Source organism: Mchenga conophoros, linkage group LG20 (genome assembly GCF_057382185.1).
Source record: "Mchenga conophoros isolate Kocher_MC1m ecotype Shallow Benthic linkage group LG20, M_conophoros_male_GT1.1, whole genome shotgun sequence".
NCBI classification, from domain to species: Eukaryota; Metazoa; Chordata; class Actinopteri; order Cichliformes; family Cichlidae; genus Mchenga; species Mchenga conophoros.
In genome coordinates, this window is record NC_140545.1 from 22,369,524 (window position 1) to 22,388,702 (window position 19,179).

Below are 19,179 nucleotides of genomic sequence, written 5' to 3' on the forward strand. Positions count from 1 at the left end.
AAAAGGCGTTTTAAATAAACAGACTTTGCATCTTTCAAGAAGCCTGAGAGAGAGGCTAGACATGAGAAAAACACGTGTCCTTCGACATGTACGGGATCCAAAACGGCCGTCAAACGAGAACATTTTCCTCTCATCTAGAACACTTTCCGTTTGAAGTCTTCAAAGTTTCTCTTTTTTCCCCTCTTTGCTCGGGATTCAAGTGGTGGCGTCTCTAGTTCTTAGCCGCTCGCTCACACCGCGAGTCCTCGCTCAGTGGTGCCGTGTCCTTGCAGTGGGGGGGTCATCCCAGCATCTGCTGCTGCTGCCGCTGTCTTGGCTGCTAACTGTTGGGCGGTCCATCATTCAGGAAGTAGGTTGTCATTTCGCCTTTACCTTTTACCTTTACGACCCCACGACACTCAAGCACGTAGCCTTTGCTTACAAGCACCTGGTAGAGGTCTGTGGTCACCTGTGAAAAGATGTACACAACGATTTACAAAAGAGCGCAATATTTTAAAAGCAGTCACTTCAAACTCTTCGTCTGTTTTTGCACTGATAAACTTTTATTATGAAGCTGACAAAATGAAGTCAAGAAATCTTTACATTTAAAACTGAATTAAGCAACTTTTAATTTAAATCGTATTGATGCTGGTTAAAATGTAAATAATAACACTCATACCACTAAATCTTACCAAAAATATTTTTAAAAAAAATCATATGTGAAATGTTGAAACTGAGATATTTGAGGCCTGCTTTGTTGGTTTTTTTGGGTTTTTAAAAAAAAAATTATATTCTGGTTTTGTTTTGTTTTTCACATTTAAGACAGTGTCTCAGCTCCCGCTAATAGATAAAAGTTTTAAAACAAATTTTATCTCACCGTTTACAACTTTACAATGCTAGCAGTAGCTTTTGCCAGTTTTTAGGGGGGGGAAATCCACTGTCCACAAACACTTCAGCACTAAACTGAAGAGAGACACAGTAAGCAAAAGGCTGCTGAGTTTAGAGAAGCACTCAGCAACTAAAAAGCTCAATATCTGCTCAATAAATTTCTCTCAGAAAAAAATGCAAATAGTAAGCTGCTTTGAGTTCCAATTTTTATTTGACTAATGTTAGTTTTGTGAGTTTTTACTTCTTTATTGTTCTAGTATACTGCGATCTTTAATATCATGATATCGAGTCTCTTGCTGTTACTTTACTCTTTCAGTTCTGTGATGTCTCTTGTGTTCTTGTTTGAGCCTCGTCTATTGTCTGCATAGTAGTCTTGTTCCCTGCGTTGTGCCTCCCTCAGTCTCATTTCTGCGTTTACGCTTTGTTCCCTTTGTGTTCATGTAGGTCTCTTACATTCTGCTAAGTGCTTGTATTCATATCTCTATTGGTCTTCTTTGGTTATTTCTTATTTTACTTTGAAGTTTTGGTTTCTTTTACTTCCTGTTTGTCCTCTGTGTATAAATAGTCCTGCATGTGTCCTGTATTTGTTACTTATGTGCAGTCCTGCGTTTTTTATTGCTTTAAATTTTGTTTTTGTTCTGTTTTCATCGTTGTTTCTATATTATTTCATTTCAGTACACCAGCACCAGCACACCTGGACATCTTATCTCTAAAGTGTTTTTATTTCACATTTCTACAGCAATCTATAAATGTGCAGATATAAAATATTACCATCAAATCCACCCAGTGATATTTGATTGCTCCCTAATAACCTATCCGGGCTGATTTTATTAGTTACAAGAAACCTACCTGTATGCAGTCAGGTACACCTGTGCTATCCATACGACTGGCCACATTGACTGTGTTTCCCCAGATATCATATTGAGGTTTCCGTGCTCCAATAACCCCCGCAACCACCGGCCCAATGTTCAGACCTGTCAATTCAAGACAAAAAACAAAAAAAAGTTAAACTGCACCAACAAAACCAGCAATGTATAACCACCGTGTTTCCTCCTCTAACTTCCTCTTACCTATCTTCATCTGGAAGTTGTTGAAGGAATGCTCGTTGATATATTTCATCTGCTCTCTCAGTCTCATGGCATAGTCAGCTAGTGCAGTAATATGGGAACGGCCTTCTTTGTCATAGGTGGAGTCGTTCAGACCTGACGCTGCCATGTAGGTGGAACCGATGGTCTTGATCTTCTCTAGCTGCCTGTACTTCTCCTCACTGATGATCTGAGAAGTAAGGAGATCACAGATGGTGACTGCACCTGAGAAACAAATGACGATCACACGCGGCCTTCCGAGACAGGCTGAGTTTACCTCGTCAAAGTCTGCGATGATCTCGTTAAGCAGCCGGAGGCATTCTACTCCCTCATTATTGGCCTCCAGCTCCACGTAGAACTCGGAGAAGTTGCTGATGGAGGCGAACATGACGGCTACACACTCACAGGACTGGTAATACAGCTCGTCGTTACGCCGCTCACGTGCCAGGAAGTGAGCAGCTACGTCCTTCGGTAGGATATTATGGAGGAGGCGACGATTGTAGGCTTGCAGCTCCTCCATCTCCTCCTTCTCCTCTGTGGCCTGGAAATAAGAGGTTATTTATTAACTAAATCAGCTCTTATAGACACAGTGATATAATAATATAATAATTAATTTCAATTAACCATACAACAGCTCTATCAACTTTTTACTCATGGACATGTTTGAGGTATTAATGGAAGATCTTTTAGGTTAACATTGTCAGGTGGCGCCCTCTAGCGGACCCTGATGTCCATACCTGTAATTTCCACAGGAAGTCGAGGCGTGCAGTAGATTCAACCTGTTGGGCGTGCAGGTACAGTGCCAGGACAAAAACTGTGAGGATCACTGGAGTCATGACCCTCAGGGACACTTTGGTCACAACAAACGAGCTGCGGAGAGAATGACAAGCAGTGAGATTAAAGAAAGACTACAAAAAAACATTAAACAGAGAAAGAAACAAGCAAAAGATCAACAAGAAAATAACATTTAAAGAAAGGTGATGTTTAAAATTGGGCAAAATACATTATAGTAACTGAACAAGATGCAAAAATTAAAAGTAACATTGAATGTAGGCTTACCACTGGTTTGTAGTTTCATTGAAACTGGGCCTTAAATTAAAAAAAAAACAACAACTTTTAGTCAGTAGTAATAAATCATTTAAAATGATGATGCAAGAGATATTTACATCAGCAGTCTAAGGATTTGATTTTGATATCAATTTATTTCATGCTACATATTTGCAGCTAAGGTATAAATGAAAGTAGATTTTTAGAAAGAGACAATGAAACATGTTTTAAACTGTGGATTTCAATCTAATGGAATATGTATGTATAGAAGTGAAGTGAAGGAATTAAAAGCTAAATCCACAAACCGTACTTTTTTGTTTGTGTTCTGACCAAAAAATTCAATGGCAAAGGTTTAAATGCAAAAACATCAATAATAATTAAAAAAAAAAAACTTACCACTGAGTTTCATTTAAATCACTAAAAACAGACAGAAAGATTCAAATATATTAATAAAATGCACAAACTTGATTTCACTGTTGTACATGCTCGAATTCATGAGTAAACAGAAGCAAAATCAATGAAAGAGCAAATAAGGGTATTTTAAGTATTTTGATTTATCCTTAAATTACTGAAAATAAAAATCTTCCATTCCCTTTCATCCCTTAAATTATCAGTACAAATGAAGTAAACCCTCTCGGTGACTTGTAATTTCACACTTGTTTCACTTACATGGCATTGGAGGTGACAAAGAGGTCTGCATTGTCAAACAGTGCTACTTGTGGCCACTCCACCAGCAGCAGGAAGGTGAGCTGGATGAGCAGCATGAGGGCCAGCTTCCCTATGCTGCTGATCTGCAGGAACACGGAGCAGGCCAGCAGCGTCAGCAGCACGCTGTAGCTGAAATACTGACACAAACAGGAGGCAGCGGCGTCACAAGCACGCATCATCGACGATAGGTGTCAGGAAAACACAAATGCAAATCTGAGACTCTTCTTTTAAAGCGTGTGGACCGTTTGCTCACCTCAGGAAAGGGGCAGGAGGGGCCTCGGCTGGGGCAGATCTCTAGACCCCCCTCGACGGACACATTCAAGCTGCGGATCAGACAGGGAGTCACCGCAGAGGTGTTCAGCTTCTCAGCGACGCATTCAGCCAAACCCGTGGTGTCGCAGGCAAACTGCATGAAAGTGAAGCAGCACGACTTCAAACAATGTCGCACAAAGTTAGCAGATGCGCTTAATTTGTTTAGCGATAACTTTGATCTCACCATATTAACGAAGGCAGAGATAAAGACGAGGATAATGGAGAATACTCCGACCAGCGTGCTGTTGGTGCGAGACTGGACAATCTTCTTCGAGACAGTCTGCATCGCAGCTGGAAAAATCTACGAGCGGAAATGATGAACATGTTAAATACACGGTGAAGGCAAGAAAAAGAAAATGAGCGCAACATTTGGTATGGAGTCCAGGTGACCTGCTCTACCTTGATGCAAGAGTATATGGCACAGATGAAGAGGATGTTGGCGAGTATGATGAAGATACTGATGTAGATTCCCAGCATGACCGGGGTGCTGCAGGAAAGAATAGAGAACACAGATTATAAAAGGACATTTAGGGTTTTGTTTTACAATCATCATTATTATTATCTAAATCAGTTAAATTTCAGAAAAATACCCAGTTTATTTTTGGCATTTCATTTTCAAGGAAGAACCTTGAAAGACCCTTAAGGTTTTTCATAATATCAACATTTTTTAAAACAGTTTTTAAAAAAAAAACAATCAATCTAAATATATTTATACCAAAAAATCATGGTCTAAAACAGCGGTCCCTAACCACTGGGCCACAGACCAGTCCGTGAGTCGCTTGGTACAGGGCCGCAAGAGTTGAGGCTTGGGTGTGAAATTTATGGTTTTCGGGGTTTTTATTGGTTTTTAGTGTAATTTTTTTAATGTTTTTATCGTTAACTCGGTTTCCCCAGGAGTTTTCCTGTGTGTTATGAATAAATCTTCTTTTTTGGGGGTATCGGCACTGGTTTTATTTTGTTGTATTTATGCGCGGCACCTTAAAGGCCGGTCCGTGAAAATATTGTCGGACATAAATCGGTCCATGGCGCAAAAAAGGTTGGGGAACGCTGGTCTAAAATGAGTGTGGGGGCTTTAATCCATATTTGTGAACATCTGGAAAAGCCCAGCAGCATGACAGCCTGTAACTCTAAGGAGGTAGGATAACTAAAAGTGTACAACCAGTGAGTTCCTCATCAGTTCTTATTAGTCACTAAAGTGGGCGGAGCAACCCTCGGGCAGGTTCAGTTCACCAACATGTGCAACATGTCGTTCAATCACGTTTTACTGGAACGGTGTGCATCAGTGGGGAAAGGTCAGACCAGCAGTCAGTTACACATCAGGAGTGATGTGTATAATAAACTGCACTCAATCAGCTGATAACAGGGAGCTCAAAGGTGACACAACTTGGACATAAAAGTGGATTTCAGGAGGAAACGTTGTTGCACTGTGAAAGTTTATATTGTCAAAACACATTGGGAGCTTAATAGGGGTGCAACGATACTCGTATCGATATTGAACCGTTCGATACAGTGCTTTCGGTTCGGTACGCATATGTATGAACAATACAAAATTTGTAATTTATTTTATCAACTTTCCTTCTGACGATGCTGTCTGTGTTGAGCGCTCAGTGAATCTGCGTTCGACTACTCCGCCTAGGCTGCACTGTCGAGCGCAGATCCACTGAGCGTTCAACACAGACAGCATCGTCAGAAGGAAGAGCGCAGGGCAAGCTAGCGAGACAGAAGTTAAGCTCTCCTTGCAACATGGCAAATTGAACCTCCCCCACCCTCATTCAGATCTGGCGTTTGGAATTATTTTGGGTTTCATGTGACATATGACCCTGAAGGTAAGCGCGTCATGGACTAAAGTAAAACAGTATGTTGGATGTGCCACGCAATGCTCAATTACATGGGTGGGAACTAGTGTGTTAGCGCAGTTAGCTCGTTAACGTGTTGGCCCTCTAGCCCCACGCACGGGGCGATCAGGGGTAGCTCGTTAACGGAGATTTGCCGTGTTGTGGCGTTAACGTCATTTCAACGAGATTAACGCTGACAGCACTAGTGGGAACACAATGAATATGACTGCACATTTATGCCGACATCATCCTAGTGCAAAGACAAGTGGAAGCAGACAAAAACAACAAACATGCATGCTACAAACTTTACCCGAGTCATTTAGACAGCCGTTAGCACATGATTCTCCTTATGGGGACCTGATATGTTTAATATTGTGGCGAGCTCAGACAAGGAGGAGACGGAGGTATCGTTTGGTCTTGCTTCCCGTGAGCTAGCCAGGGAGCACAGCCGTTTATTGACATCTGCAGAAGAACACTGCCGCTAGCTAACTGCTCAGCGCGGCAACCGCACAGCAACAACAACACACAGAGCGCCCTCTGACCCCGGAAAGACACACCGTCGCAGCGAGAAGGCGTCACCCGTCACTATGGCAACATAAACAAAACATAACTGTACAAACAGAACCCCGAACAGCCCTGACCCGCTACATAGCCCCCACCTAAGGGGTCAGTCGTCCCCGACGACCCCATTACCCCACACAAAGTCCTGCAAATGTCCAGGTGCCTTCTTTTGGCGCACCGGCCGGTCACGACCGGCGGGGGAAAAGTCACTCGGGTCAGAACATGGGGTGGCACCATCATCCCACTTCTGACACCAATGTGGCGAGCTCAGACAAGGAGGAGACGGAGGTGTCATTTGGTCTTGCTTCCCGTGAGCTAGCCAGGGAGCACAGCCGTTTATTGACATCTGCAGAAGAACACTACCGCTAGCTAACTGCTCAGCGCGGCAACCGCACAGCAACAACAACAACACACAGGGCGCCCTCTGACCCCGGAAAGACACATCGTCGCAGCGAGAGGGCGTCATCCGTCACTATGGCAACATAAACAAAACATAACTGTACAAACAGAACCCCGAACAGCCCTGACCCGCTACAATATGCTGCTGAGAATATAGCCCAGAAGAAGGGTATAGTATAGCTTTTATTTTGGAAAGAGCCATTTCTCTGTAATAAACTCTCTTTTTCAAAGATGAGTGATTCCTCAATCAGATACAGGGCTTGCAAAATCGCTAGCCCGACGTCCCGGGGCTAGCTTTCACTTTGCAATCACGCGAACTGTGTATAGAGAGCGACAGTACTGATTGGTGAGTGATGATAATTTGCGCACCAATTCCTCTGACATCGTCTTATCAATCGTTAGCTTACTATGCAAACATGACAAGTGAAATCTCCCGCAGCAAGCTTAAACATATGAGAGGTTGATCGCGCAGAGAATCACTGACCGTTATGTGTGTGTGTGTGTGTGTGTAAAAGCAGCAGGATATATATTTTAGTTCTGCTGAGCCAAATAAGACAGGTCAGGGTGAAGAAGTGACAGCCAAAGAAAAGCTTACCACAAAACGTAAAAGTTATGACAAATCAGACTATAAGGCAAAAAGAAAGTGCAGCTTTATGGTTTCATGGACAAAAGAATTTCTGTGGCTGCAATATGACGAGCTATATAACCGGGGCTGCACATAAATGGTCCGCAGGTGCACATTCGCTGTCAAAAAAACAACAAAAAAAACCGCGCACAAGATATGAAGTTGCAACGCGTGTTTGCATACATAAGATTTTCTGGAGGAGGACAGACATTTGTTTAAAACTCTTAAAGATGTCGAAGAAGCTCCTTTAAGCAATTACTTTGGTGTTCCTCCACCTCCAAAGAAATGTCAGAAGGAGTCCGAACCACAAAAGAAGCTCTCGGAAAAGTGGTTGCAGGAGGTGAGCTGGCTTCAAACAAATGATGAACGCACAGAGAGGTGGTGCGGAATGTGCCGTGAAAATCCCACTCTAGTGGACAAAAACAGTGCTTTTTATATGGACGCAAACGCGCGTTGCAACTTCTTATCTGGTGCGCGTCTTTTATTTTGACAGCGAATGCGCACATGCGGACCACTTATGTGCACCCGTGTAAATAACATAATGTTCTGCCGGGTGTGTTGTTGGTTTTCTCTCGATTTCTGAGTCGACAAGCGCCTTTGTTACTGGGACCAGTCATTTTAAGAAAGGCCCCCAAATGCAAGAAATGCATTATTGCGCAGTCTGCAATATCTTTCCCAGAACAAACACCAATTGCAAATAACATACTAAAAATAAACCTGAAAAATCTGTTTAGAACAGCGTACTATGTTGCAAAGAGTGAACTACCACTGGCAAAATTTAGTAGTCTTTGCAAACTTCAAAAAGCAAATGGCCTAGATCTTGGTCCCACTTGCCTCTTACCTGTGACTTCAGCGGAAATTTCAAATTCAGGATCTGACACAGACTGATTCATGTCCTACACAGTTCTTACAAGTTCATAGAAATTTCTGTTCAATTAGAACCAAGTATTTGAGTTGATGATTGTAATTTTTATACAATGTTGTAATTTGTTTTTCAACAATTTTTTGTTGAATGTTTTGTTTCCTTTACAATATTATACATTAAAGTATAATATTGTAAAGGAAACAAAACAGGAAACAAAATATCAATCAAAAAATTGCTCTCTTTTTTTATTCGGGCTACTTACATTTATTTTGGGCTACCAAAAACTGAAGAGTCCCTGCCCGAAGGGCTACCAGGGATTTTGAAATTTTGAGAGCCCTGAGATATATTTATTTTTTTCATTACTTTTGTTTCAGCAACATTAAATTTAAAAACTGTACTTTTGAGTTAAAATATATATTTATAATTTTAATAAATGACAAATTAAAAAGGCATGAACATTTTTTTTGTATCGAAAAAATATCGAACCGTGACACCAAAGTATCGAACCGAACCGTGAATTTTGTGTATCGTTGCACCCCTAGAGCTTAAACACTTTGGCGTGAGAAAAAGCTAGATATTTCAGAAATAAAGATGAAATTATGAAAACTTTTTCATAATGAAGCCTTAGAATTTCTACATTAGCTGCAACAGTTTGGTCTTTATGCTGAAACTGACAACATTTCGCCATCTTTAACCATGGCATTTAATTTCTCTTTGATATTTGGGCTGATTGGGACCTCATGAATGTAAAAACAAATAGTTTTTTTACAAGATTTTTGTTTCTGAGAAAAATGAGATCCATAAATGAGGACATTCGTTTTAATTTTTGATCGAGCAGTGGCAATATCATGTGCTTGTACATGAATATCAGGCCCTTGTAGAGCAAAATTTTGTATTTTGGTCTAGGCAACCCAAAATGTGACGTCCACATATGTGGACGCCAGGTCCTAGGAGGTTAAAGTCAAAATACGAACGAGATCAGATCTCATAAATAACATCAGCATGTTTGTTTTTGTTTTTTGTTAATAACTTAAAATGTTTTACATCATTGGGGTTGTGAGATTTTTTTCTTTTAATCAATCTTATCTGTAAAAGGACAGATAAATCATTTCAGCTGTGACTCATGCAAAGGTACTCTCACAGAAACCAAGAATAGCTACAAATGAGCCTAACCGGTCCCCTTGATGGGGTTATACACAGAAGCATTCGCAGTAGAGCATTATGGGAATGGGTGAAATACTCACTGTGGAAAAATAACAATCTGTATGAAGGATATGAAGCAGAATACCAGCAGAGTACAGGCAACATAGCCTCCAAAACGATCGTCCACCTTCTTGGAATACTGCACAAAAAAAAGAAGAAATCAGAAATAATAGGAGTAGACTTTTCCACACATGGCTGATATTTAAGATAAAAAGCTTTAGCAATAATGAGGCATCACAGTTTTAACCTTTTTCTCCAGACTGGAAGTCTGGAAGGTGAGTAGAAACTTCTTAACGTGGTCTTTTCTTAGCTGGTCGATGCTGCGAGCGTCAATGGCCCGTCCCAGAAACTCATCCACCTCATCCTCTGGGTTCATGGCTTCCTGAACGCCACGGCTGCAAAAAGAAGAGGCACAGACTGAGCAGGCGATAACAGGGGTAACCCAATCAGGCAAAGTGGTGTGTCAGAGTCCGTGCTTACTTGTCTTTACTGGAGGTTTCATCAATCCCCTGGAGAAGAAAGAGAGCAGACAAAATTATGGTTCTGGCAGAAAAGCTGCAGCGCCGCTCTGTCGCTGTGAAGCAGCGCGTCGATGTCGAGTCTCACCATTTGTCTGAAGACTTTGGAGTCTTTGGTCCTGGTGAAGGTTCTGTCGGGAACCCAGCGTGGCATCAGCCCCTCGTTAGAGTTGGCTCTTGTCCGCTGCATCTTCGCCATCATCGCCTTCTCCTCCTTCTGCTCGGAGAGAACAACACGAAGGCTTGACCAACTGTTCTCGTGCAACACAACATGGAGAACGACAAAATGTGTGACTGAGGGTTTGTTTAAATTCTGGCTTTCAATTTTCCCACGAGGCAGCTCGGGATCTTCAAGAGGACTTCATTCACAAATTATGCTTTTTCAGCTCTGTTTCCTTCAATAACTATTACATCTTCACTATCTGTTATATCGCCAATGTGCTTCAAAACCTTTGTACTTTAAAGTAGTTCAGAAATATAAAATGATTTGAAATGAATCATTTTATTAAGCACTTCATTTTTTATTTTGCCAGCACAACTGGGAAAAAATAATTAACACCCTACTGTTAAGATAAGTGTAACCTGCTCTTACACAAAACTCTTATCTGATGATTTATGTTATAATAATAAATGCTTTATAACAGGTATGATGACTCGGTGATTAGCCATGTCGCCTCACAGTGAGAAGGTTCTGGGTTTCAAACCATGCATGTTCTCTCCCCTGGTACTCTGTCTTCCTCTCACGGTCTGAAGACACCATAGGAGCCTAAATGCATTTTTATAATTAATGGAATTGTGTTTATTTCATATTCAGTGTTTCCAATGTAATATGTTAATACTTTTTAAATTGGCAAGACTTCATTGTTTTAAGCAAAAGTGAATATTCATGTTCAAAATAGGATTTACAGAGATGCAGGTTAGCTTCACTGGCAAATCTAAATTGATTGTAGGTGTGAATGCAAGCGTAACTGGTAGACTGTCTCTGTTTTCGCCCTGCAACAGACTGGTGGGTGTATCCTGCCTCTTGCCATAAGACCGCTGGCACAGCCTCCAGTCCACCATGATCTTAGGTTGGATAAATGGAAGAAAGTGGAGGGATGTGTTCCTGTGCTCATGAATACAATGTGGAAAGAGGAGAAGCTGAAAGTAGGCGTTTGGTGAAGGGACGTGTTTGTTTGCGCCTTTTGATTTTGAGACTATAGATATCAGGGGAAATCCAAACTGTGGCCATATTTAATTGTGTTCTTTTTTTGTATAATGTTTCATCTTATCAAGCTATTTTGTCCTTTCTTATTGTATTTTACTCAATTTGAGCTGTTTTACAGGTTATGTAATGTTTTAGCCAGAATTCCCCACTATATTTTATCCTATGTCATCTTACATGTTCCTCTTGGATTAGCGGGAGGTTGCTGTTTTTCCAGCTGCTGTATTTCCTGGATTATATTTCATATTTCAGCAACACCTGAAGCAACACACTCCCACCAACTCTTCTTTTGGCTTTAGAAGACAGGCCTGTTTTCTTTGGACTGATCGCCTGCTAAAGCAACAAAACTCCCAGTTTGTCAGTGGAATGGTATTCACACTGTATCTATTAAATCTATCTGGTCAAATTATGCCCTTAACATTCATAACTTTCATCAGACTTTCTGAAAACCTTGCCATTTAGACAAGCAGATGATTTTTTTACTCTTGAAGTTTAATTTCATGGAATTAGTCAACAAACTCAGAGCCAATATCGAACGTTGTAGAGTGCTGCCTTTAACTATGACTGTCAGGGTGAACCCTATTAAAATGGTGAGTTTACTGACTTTACTACTTTACCTACTTGTGGCTACAAGTCACACTGAAAGTCTAAGGCCCATCTACACAAGTCCAGTAGGGTGGGAGGCCTTGGGCTTCTTCTTCCTGAGACTCTACTACTGGGCAGCCAATTCAAGAGCCTTTGTTTATTGGAAGTGGATAGACCAATCCAGTGATGCAAGCAATGAAGATATCCCCCTGTGGGTACACCTTGAGACCTCAGTTGTTAAAAATGGATCCTCTTACTCTGTTATTCTCCAGCGCTGCAATCACAGACAGGCTCCTAGTGTCTCCTTACATGTCCCACTATGGCATAACCATTCTTTTATGCCTGCTCAGCTGGATGAGGTGTTAGATGCAGGTAGATGCAGACTGTGACTCTGGCAGATGTGTTACGGACGAGCATCATTTCCTTTATACCAAATACGGTCTTCCAAATGAGCATGTATTACACATTACACATTACTCATTACTTATATTTCTCATTTTCTTACTCGTTACTTTACTTTCTTGTTACTCTGTGAAATCCCTGTCATGTTGACACATATACAGTACGACTCTTCTTTTAGTATTTATTTTTTGGCCCTACGCGACTGGCATGTTCTCCAGATGGACTGGACCATAGCTTGGTGATTTTTTGATGCTCCATAGAAACCTTTAAGTCTAAATCTCCATATACCTTTGCATATTAAATTAAGGTGGTGTTATTTGTTATACAGATGGAAGAAATGCATAAGTATAAAACAGATATTCAGGGTAGATCTAACAAGAGATGGGGGCCTTGTCTTCAGCGATACCAAATGAACTGTCACAAGCAGTGACCTCTACTTTTTCCTCAAACCAATAGGATGTTGAATTTTGTTTATTTATTTTATTTATGTTCTTGATTCAGTTTTCTTAATGGCAATACTGTCATGGCAGTCATCTGATCTCTATGTATATTTTTAGTGTGTGACGACCTTTTTGTTGGTCCCTTTCTGGTGGGGTTTTTTTCAGGTTCGACTAGAAAACTCTGACAAATGTCTCAATTTGGTGAAGATTTCCCCGCCTACACCTCTTATATTTGTGTGTATGTTTGTGTACTGACCCGTTTTTGGCTGCAGCCAAGGACCAGGAATGTCTCAATGCTGTTCTCCTTCAGATACGCATTCCTCTCACCTCCAAAACCTGGCTCCACCTCATAGTCCCCATTCAGATACTGCAACGTGGCCTTTGTGATGTGGATCCGCCTGGCAGGGACGAAAAGACCAGGAAGTGGCTTTATGTGGGGTGTTTATTTTTTTTTGTTTTTCACATTAAAGGCATACACAGGGGGACAGCAGGCATATATTAATAGCTCCAGAACTGCTGCTGAACATAAGTCAGGAACATGTTAGAAATGAATGAAACAATTTCTTTTAATTTGTTGTAAAACAACGTTCAAGAGCGCAGAAAGCTTTTCAAGTCAAGTCTCAAAATGGCCTTATCACTTGTACTTCTTGAAGTTCAAATATGATATTTTCATAACAGGAGAGCTTTTAACAACCTCCGACATCAGTACGAACTGTACCACCACGGAAAAATATGAATTCCAGACAGCAACAAATTATTTTTGAAGCAGTAGCAATTTAAAAACATCAAAACAAAACAAAGGGTAAAAAAATGATCGCAGTAAGTGGCCGTGCATTTGGAGTTCTTAAAACACTGTGATAGTTTTTACAAACTGTAAACGCTTCTCTCGCTCTCACCCTGCTTTGCCTCCCGCCTCCATGTGATTGGCCAGCGTGACATCATTGGACCACACATCAAACTGCCACTTCCTGAGTCCCAGCACGCCGCAGTGCACACGGCCACTGTGAATGCCGACGCGCATGTTAACGTTGACCCCTGTCACCTCACGCACCAGCCTGGAAAACAGAAACACACACACACAGACACACACGAGTGTCTCATCAGCAGTGGGAGGAATATGCAAAACACTGTAAACAACGCAGAAACAAACACCACATACAGGTGCATGTATACACTGTTTTTACTCACGAGATGGCCTCTATCATGTCAACACCCATCTCCACGCAGCAGTGGGCGTGGTCAGCCCGGGGTTCAGGCAGCCCGGACACGCAGTAGTAACAATCACCCAGAATTTTAATACGGAGACAATGATTCTCCTGAGGAAGAAAAGACAACAGGACAAGATAAAAATATAAATAAAAACACATATCCATACAGGAAGCACTTCATACTTCTCACCTGCTTTTAAACTTAAAACAAAGAAACACAAGAAACAGCAAAGGATAAAAAAAAATCCACTATCAACACTCTAAAACAACCCCTTAAACTGCCAAACTATCCCTTTTAGAAACAGACACAAGTAACGGAAGACTGCTTACCGACGCCAGTTTGTCAAAACGGGCAAAGAGCTCGTTTAGTGTCATGACCAGCTCCTGAGCCGTGCACTGAGACGCCAGGCTGGTGAAACCCTCGATGTCTGCAAACAGAATACTGAGGACGAGATGAAGAGGAGCAAAAACAAAACACAGTTAATCCTCGATCATGAGAGATAAAAACCTACGAAGCTGATTCAGTTTGATTTAGCTACACCTCAGCGATATACTATTGCATTATGTTACTATCAGGGCAGATGACCTTGAGAGAGGAAGGGTGTTTGACCTTAAAGCATCTGTGTGTGTGTGCGGGCGCGCGTGTGTGTGAGGGACCGAGTGCACCGTGTTTGCTCAGTGCTGTAATTGAATGTGTGCTGAAGCTTTCCATCTTTGGGGATTATCTTATCTTGGCTGCTGGTGATTAAGTATTCCCTCACTAGTGTTAATTAGCCTCCACTCTGCCAAACCACTCTACCGTCTTCTGACTCTGTGAGCGCGCTCAAACATGTGTGTTTTTGTGTTTATGTGTGCACCAACGTGAGTTAGCCATTCTTAGGATGAATTTATGGTATGATTTTGTTTATTTTCTCTTCATTTTATGGGATTAACAAAATCCTAACAGGCTTTTTAATGCTTTACAATGTCACATGTTTTTCAGTGTATCATGATATGACCTCTCTTACAACAATTATAGAAAAGAAAGACAATTTAGTAGCTAAAATCTGAATTCATGGGTTAAATGTTACGTTAGGTGTTGAGGCCACACGCCCGGCTGACCTGACATTGTCGTGTTTCTGGATATAGATCTTATGAAACATCATGTCTTCCTTCTTGGCATTGATGTCAGCCTTCATCTCCATGGCAACATGCCTCGGCAACACTGAAAGCAACAGACGTTCCTGGAAATCACAAAAAATAAACAAGGAAATGCAGATCTTGTCAGTCACAATTTTGTGGTTACATTTCTATATATGTGTTTGTGCCTGTGTTCTTATTATCCCATTATTTACAGAGACATTTAGAACTCATATCTTAGAGTGAGTAGCTCTGTGTGTTTGTGCTGTGGTAGAAGTCCAGATTTAGGCAGACAGGACGTGTTTTTTCTGATTTGTCTAACAAGTGTTGTCAGTGCATCCAGAGCCTGATATGCTGCACTTTTCTGCGCCCCAGATGTTATCCTTAAACTATCAAAAATAAAAGGGTGCCCTTTCCTTTCATTATCATGAACATGTCGGCATTTTTCTTTCCATCGTTCACAGAGGAACATCCTGTCAGCAGCTGAAAATACTTATCCTATCCATTTGAGAGACAAAAATATGCTTTTTAGTCCTCTGGATTCAGTAGCATGAGCTAAAAACTACATTTGTTTGAGGAAGTTACTTATTTCATTAATTCAGTTTGTCTGTTGGCAGGAGAACACAAAGATTAATGGACAGATTTGCATTGAGTTTGCAAGTGAAATTTTTCCCAAGTTAGAAGCCTTAGACAGATATACATATATTTCTTTATATAGTTTTATATAAAGATGTCTTTTGTAGGACCCAGGATTCTGTCGGAGCACCACACAGGAAATGGATGTCGGCACTGAGCGTGTATTTATTGATACCCTGTTTTCTGGGTTGGTCTATTGATGCTGATCTCATATGCTTGTTGCTTCATTTTATGGACACTGTGCTGTGAGATGGTGCTAATTCTTGGGTTTAGAATAAAACAGCCACTAGAATGTACCGCTGTCATGCCTTTATAGTCTATTGCTTGTTATGCCTCTCTTCAGCCCTCCTCCATTGTTGATAAAGCCTTGGCTGGCTTAAGAGGGCCTCAACTTCCTGCTACATCTCATCATACTCTTCGCTCAAATGTTATTCATGCTATGAGCGAATTTAAAGCCATTTATTAATTTAAACATAACAACTGTTTCAAACAACTTTTGTGTCAATCTCTAGTTTTTGTTGCTGCTTCATACTGAACCACATATAGTTCACTTTAACTGACATACATCTTTACAAAAAGAAGAAATAAATGGACTGTGCAGGCCGTACGCTTTCAGAAAGAGTCAAAACATCACTGCTTTCAATAATGAAACTGTTTGAGTATGGTGGTGTTGGTGACGAGCCCTCCTCCACACCGAAAGAGCTCATCAACAGCCAAACCAGGAATCAGCAAAGGTTCACATGCAGGTATATGTACTCATAAATGTACTCGTGTACATCTGATGTTCTTTTTCCTGGAGGACGTGCTTGTGTAAGTGATATTGTTCCAAGTAAAATGAGGGTGTTATATAGAATGTAGATAAACTCCTGACAATAAAAACGAGTCAAAGGTGTTTCCAGCGTCTTGGAGAAAGCAACCACCATGAATTAGGAGTGTCGCTAAATGTTGCAACATCAAGATCAAAAAGTTATGTTCATTTCTAGTCATTAAACACTGACACTGCAGAGAGACTCTTTGTGTTCTGTTGCAAATAAGTGCTGGGAGATAGAATTGTGTGTGCAGGTTTACCTGTTGTTGATTCTCCCTCTGCAGATGAAGCCGGGCCTGAATGTATCCTCTGGTCTCCTGGAAGGCTTGTCTCTGGGAAACCTCGGCAGGGTAGTGGGTACAGATGCCAATGATGTTGGTGCACAGGAAGATCAGGACATTAGCACTCACCTGGAGAGAGTGAATGGGGGGGGGGGAAGAGATTATAAAGCATTAGAAAAGAAGAAGGAAGAGGAATAATCAAACATGCACTAGCAACGCAGCTTTTACTGCTAGAAAACGGTCTGTATTAGGTACTTTAATCTTTGTAACAGTAGCGGCAGTGATGCAAACAGACTCAGAGATACAGGTGTTCAACTTCACTTCCTTCCATAAAAGGACACAAAACGATAACTGACGGCAGGGTTTGTGTTACACTCATTGTAAGGGTGAAACTACGACACAAGCGGTGTGAGTTTCATTCTGCTGTTTACCTTTTTTGTCATTCTGACATTTCAGTTCTCTGTTTGTCTCAAGAGACTCAAGACTGTTTGTGCATTAAGGCGCCTTTACACTGTGGGCCGTGTGTGAGAGGAACTTGGTAAAATATTCCATCGTCAGTCCAAAAATAAAAGTCCTAAATCACAGATGGCCGGTTTGAAGCTTTGCCGACCAAAATCGAGTCAAGACAGATGGTTTCCAGCAGGCTTCAGGAAGTAACAGAAACACTCACATCCTGTTAGAGCCAATGCTGATTTAATAAAATGCTGGCTGTTTTCTGTCAGCTATGGAGTCTGAAATAAACAGTAAAACAACAAATTAAAGTACTATAGAGGCAAATAATTCAAACAAAAAAAGCATGTTGTGTACTTTTGTCATGTTTGCTGCAGGACAGATAAAAACAGCAGGCCAAGTGCAACCACTTGTTGCACTTGGCAAAAACATTAACACATAGTTAAAAATCAAACGAAGCCAGAACATCATGTTTCATTCTGGCTTCGCTTCACTAGCTACTTGTGCTTTTTAGAGTCATCTCTGACTTTACTTTACTTCACCCCTACACTCCTGTCCGAACTCTCAGGTCATGTGACCTAAGCAGAAGCTCAGGGGGGACAGAGCAGTCAATTGCTGCCCCGAGGTTATGGAATAAATTGCCTTTTTGCAGTTAGACGGTGACCAACCATGACCTAAAACTTGTCTTAAAACACAATTATACTTCCTTAGTATTGAGCTACTGCAATATAGAGATCTTACTTCTTTTTAGTGGATGGTGGTTGTTTTTAATCTGCTGCGGTGTGGCATGTGATCTGCATGTGACTGATTGTCAGGGCTACACGTCCATACAGCTATTACTCTAAGATTCTTAGAAGTTCTTGTGCCCCTAAAGCCTCAGTAAAAACACCAACCTTCTTGTGATGGATGGTAAAACCCTCAATGTGTTTTGCAAGTAACAATAAACCGGTTGCATAAATAGATCACAAATGCTCATAGCGCAGATCACAGATGGAATATAGTCCATAAAATCTGTAATCTGTAACATAAATGCTCTGAGCAAATGCCTGCTGATTAGAGGTCTAAATGAAATCTAAGTGGTACTCTTCAACCTGCCCAATGGAAGCACATGTCTGTTTTTTTAACATAACGTTTGATCGACAGTTTATTTGGTTGCGAAATGATTGTGATCAAACTGCTACACAGCAACCACTCTGCAGGTAAACAGACTAGTATTACTGGAATAAAGGCATCATTATGCTGTTCCTGTATGTCCACATTTAAATGATGTTTCTCATAATCGTGAACAGACTATTTGTATAAGCCTTTGGATAGTCAAAATCCAATCTCTGTACAGATGCCTGGAAAAGTCATCGTCTGCCACCATGTAACATTTATTAATAAACAGAATAAACGTTACATGGTGCAAATTCAGACCGAATATGAACTAGGACTTAAACAGATTAGAAGACTGCTTCTTCTGAATATTTATATTAATTTCATATATATTTATTTTTAAATAATTTCTCCAAAACTAGTAACACACACACACACAACCCCGTTCAGCTATCTTAGTGAGGACCTTCATTGACATAATGGTTTCCCTAGCCCCTTACCCTAACCATTAAAAATGAATGCCTAACCCTAACCCTTACCCTATACCTAACCATAACCTAGATGTAACCCTGACACTAAAACCACATTTTGAGCCTCTAAAAGGCCTTCAAACTTGTGAGGACCGGTGAGTGCGTCCTCACAAGACAGCTAGACAGGATTACACACACACACACTTCCTGACAGGAAATGGTCCTGATTGTGGGATTTGTTGTCCCCTCTACCCCTCACAGCCCACTGACCACTTATTAATATTTGCAGCTTGGCTGTGTGCTGCTATCTTATTTTGAAGTGTTTGTGGTTTAAAGCGCTGCTGCCATGGGATAACCCCCAGTATCCAAAAATAATAATACAAATGTGCCCAAACGCATCATGGGGATTGCTGCTGACCCCACATAAGGCCACTTCCTTCAGAGATGTGCTCTTGT

General features: G+C 41.0%; 1 protein-coding gene across 1 annotated transcript in view; it reads right to left on the reverse strand.

Moving 5' to 3' along the window:
• Positions 1 to 183: 183 nt before the first annotated feature.
• The window catches only part of LOC146550782 (adenylate cyclase type 6-like), a 51,861-nt gene continuing 32,865 nt past the window's right edge, over positions 184 to 19,179 (reverse strand). Inside the window, exons 4-24 of the mRNA XM_085261079.1 lie at positions 16,688 to 16,837; positions 14,966 to 15,087; positions 14,195 to 14,306; positions 13,845 to 13,972; positions 13,553 to 13,711; positions 12,913 to 13,054; positions 10,114 to 10,242; positions 9,988 to 10,016; positions 9,755 to 9,902; positions 9,549 to 9,646; positions 4,419 to 4,506; positions 4,204 to 4,320; positions 3,961 to 4,113; positions 3,669 to 3,844; positions 3,396 to 3,416; positions 3,012 to 3,041; positions 2,690 to 2,822; positions 2,230 to 2,493; positions 1,938 to 2,142; positions 1,717 to 1,841; positions 184 to 448 (exon numbers count right to left, since the gene is read on the reverse strand). Of these exons, the coding sequence (XP_085117205.1) occupies positions 320 to 448; positions 1,717 to 1,841; positions 1,938 to 2,142; positions 2,230 to 2,493; positions 2,690 to 2,822; positions 3,012 to 3,041; positions 3,396 to 3,416; positions 3,669 to 3,844; positions 3,961 to 4,113; positions 4,204 to 4,320; positions 4,419 to 4,506; positions 9,549 to 9,646; positions 9,755 to 9,902; positions 9,988 to 10,016; positions 10,114 to 10,242; positions 12,913 to 13,054; positions 13,553 to 13,711; positions 13,845 to 13,972; positions 14,195 to 14,306; positions 14,966 to 15,087; positions 16,688 to 16,837 (2,658 nt within the window). The 3' untranslated portion in view covers positions 184 to 319. The remainder of the gene's footprint in view (positions 449 to 1,716; positions 1,842 to 1,937; positions 2,143 to 2,229; positions 2,494 to 2,689; positions 2,823 to 3,011; positions 3,042 to 3,395; positions 3,417 to 3,668; positions 3,845 to 3,960; positions 4,114 to 4,203; positions 4,321 to 4,418; positions 4,507 to 9,548; positions 9,647 to 9,754; positions 9,903 to 9,987; positions 10,017 to 10,113; positions 10,243 to 12,912; positions 13,055 to 13,552; positions 13,712 to 13,844; positions 13,973 to 14,194; positions 14,307 to 14,965; positions 15,088 to 16,687; positions 16,838 to 19,179) is intronic.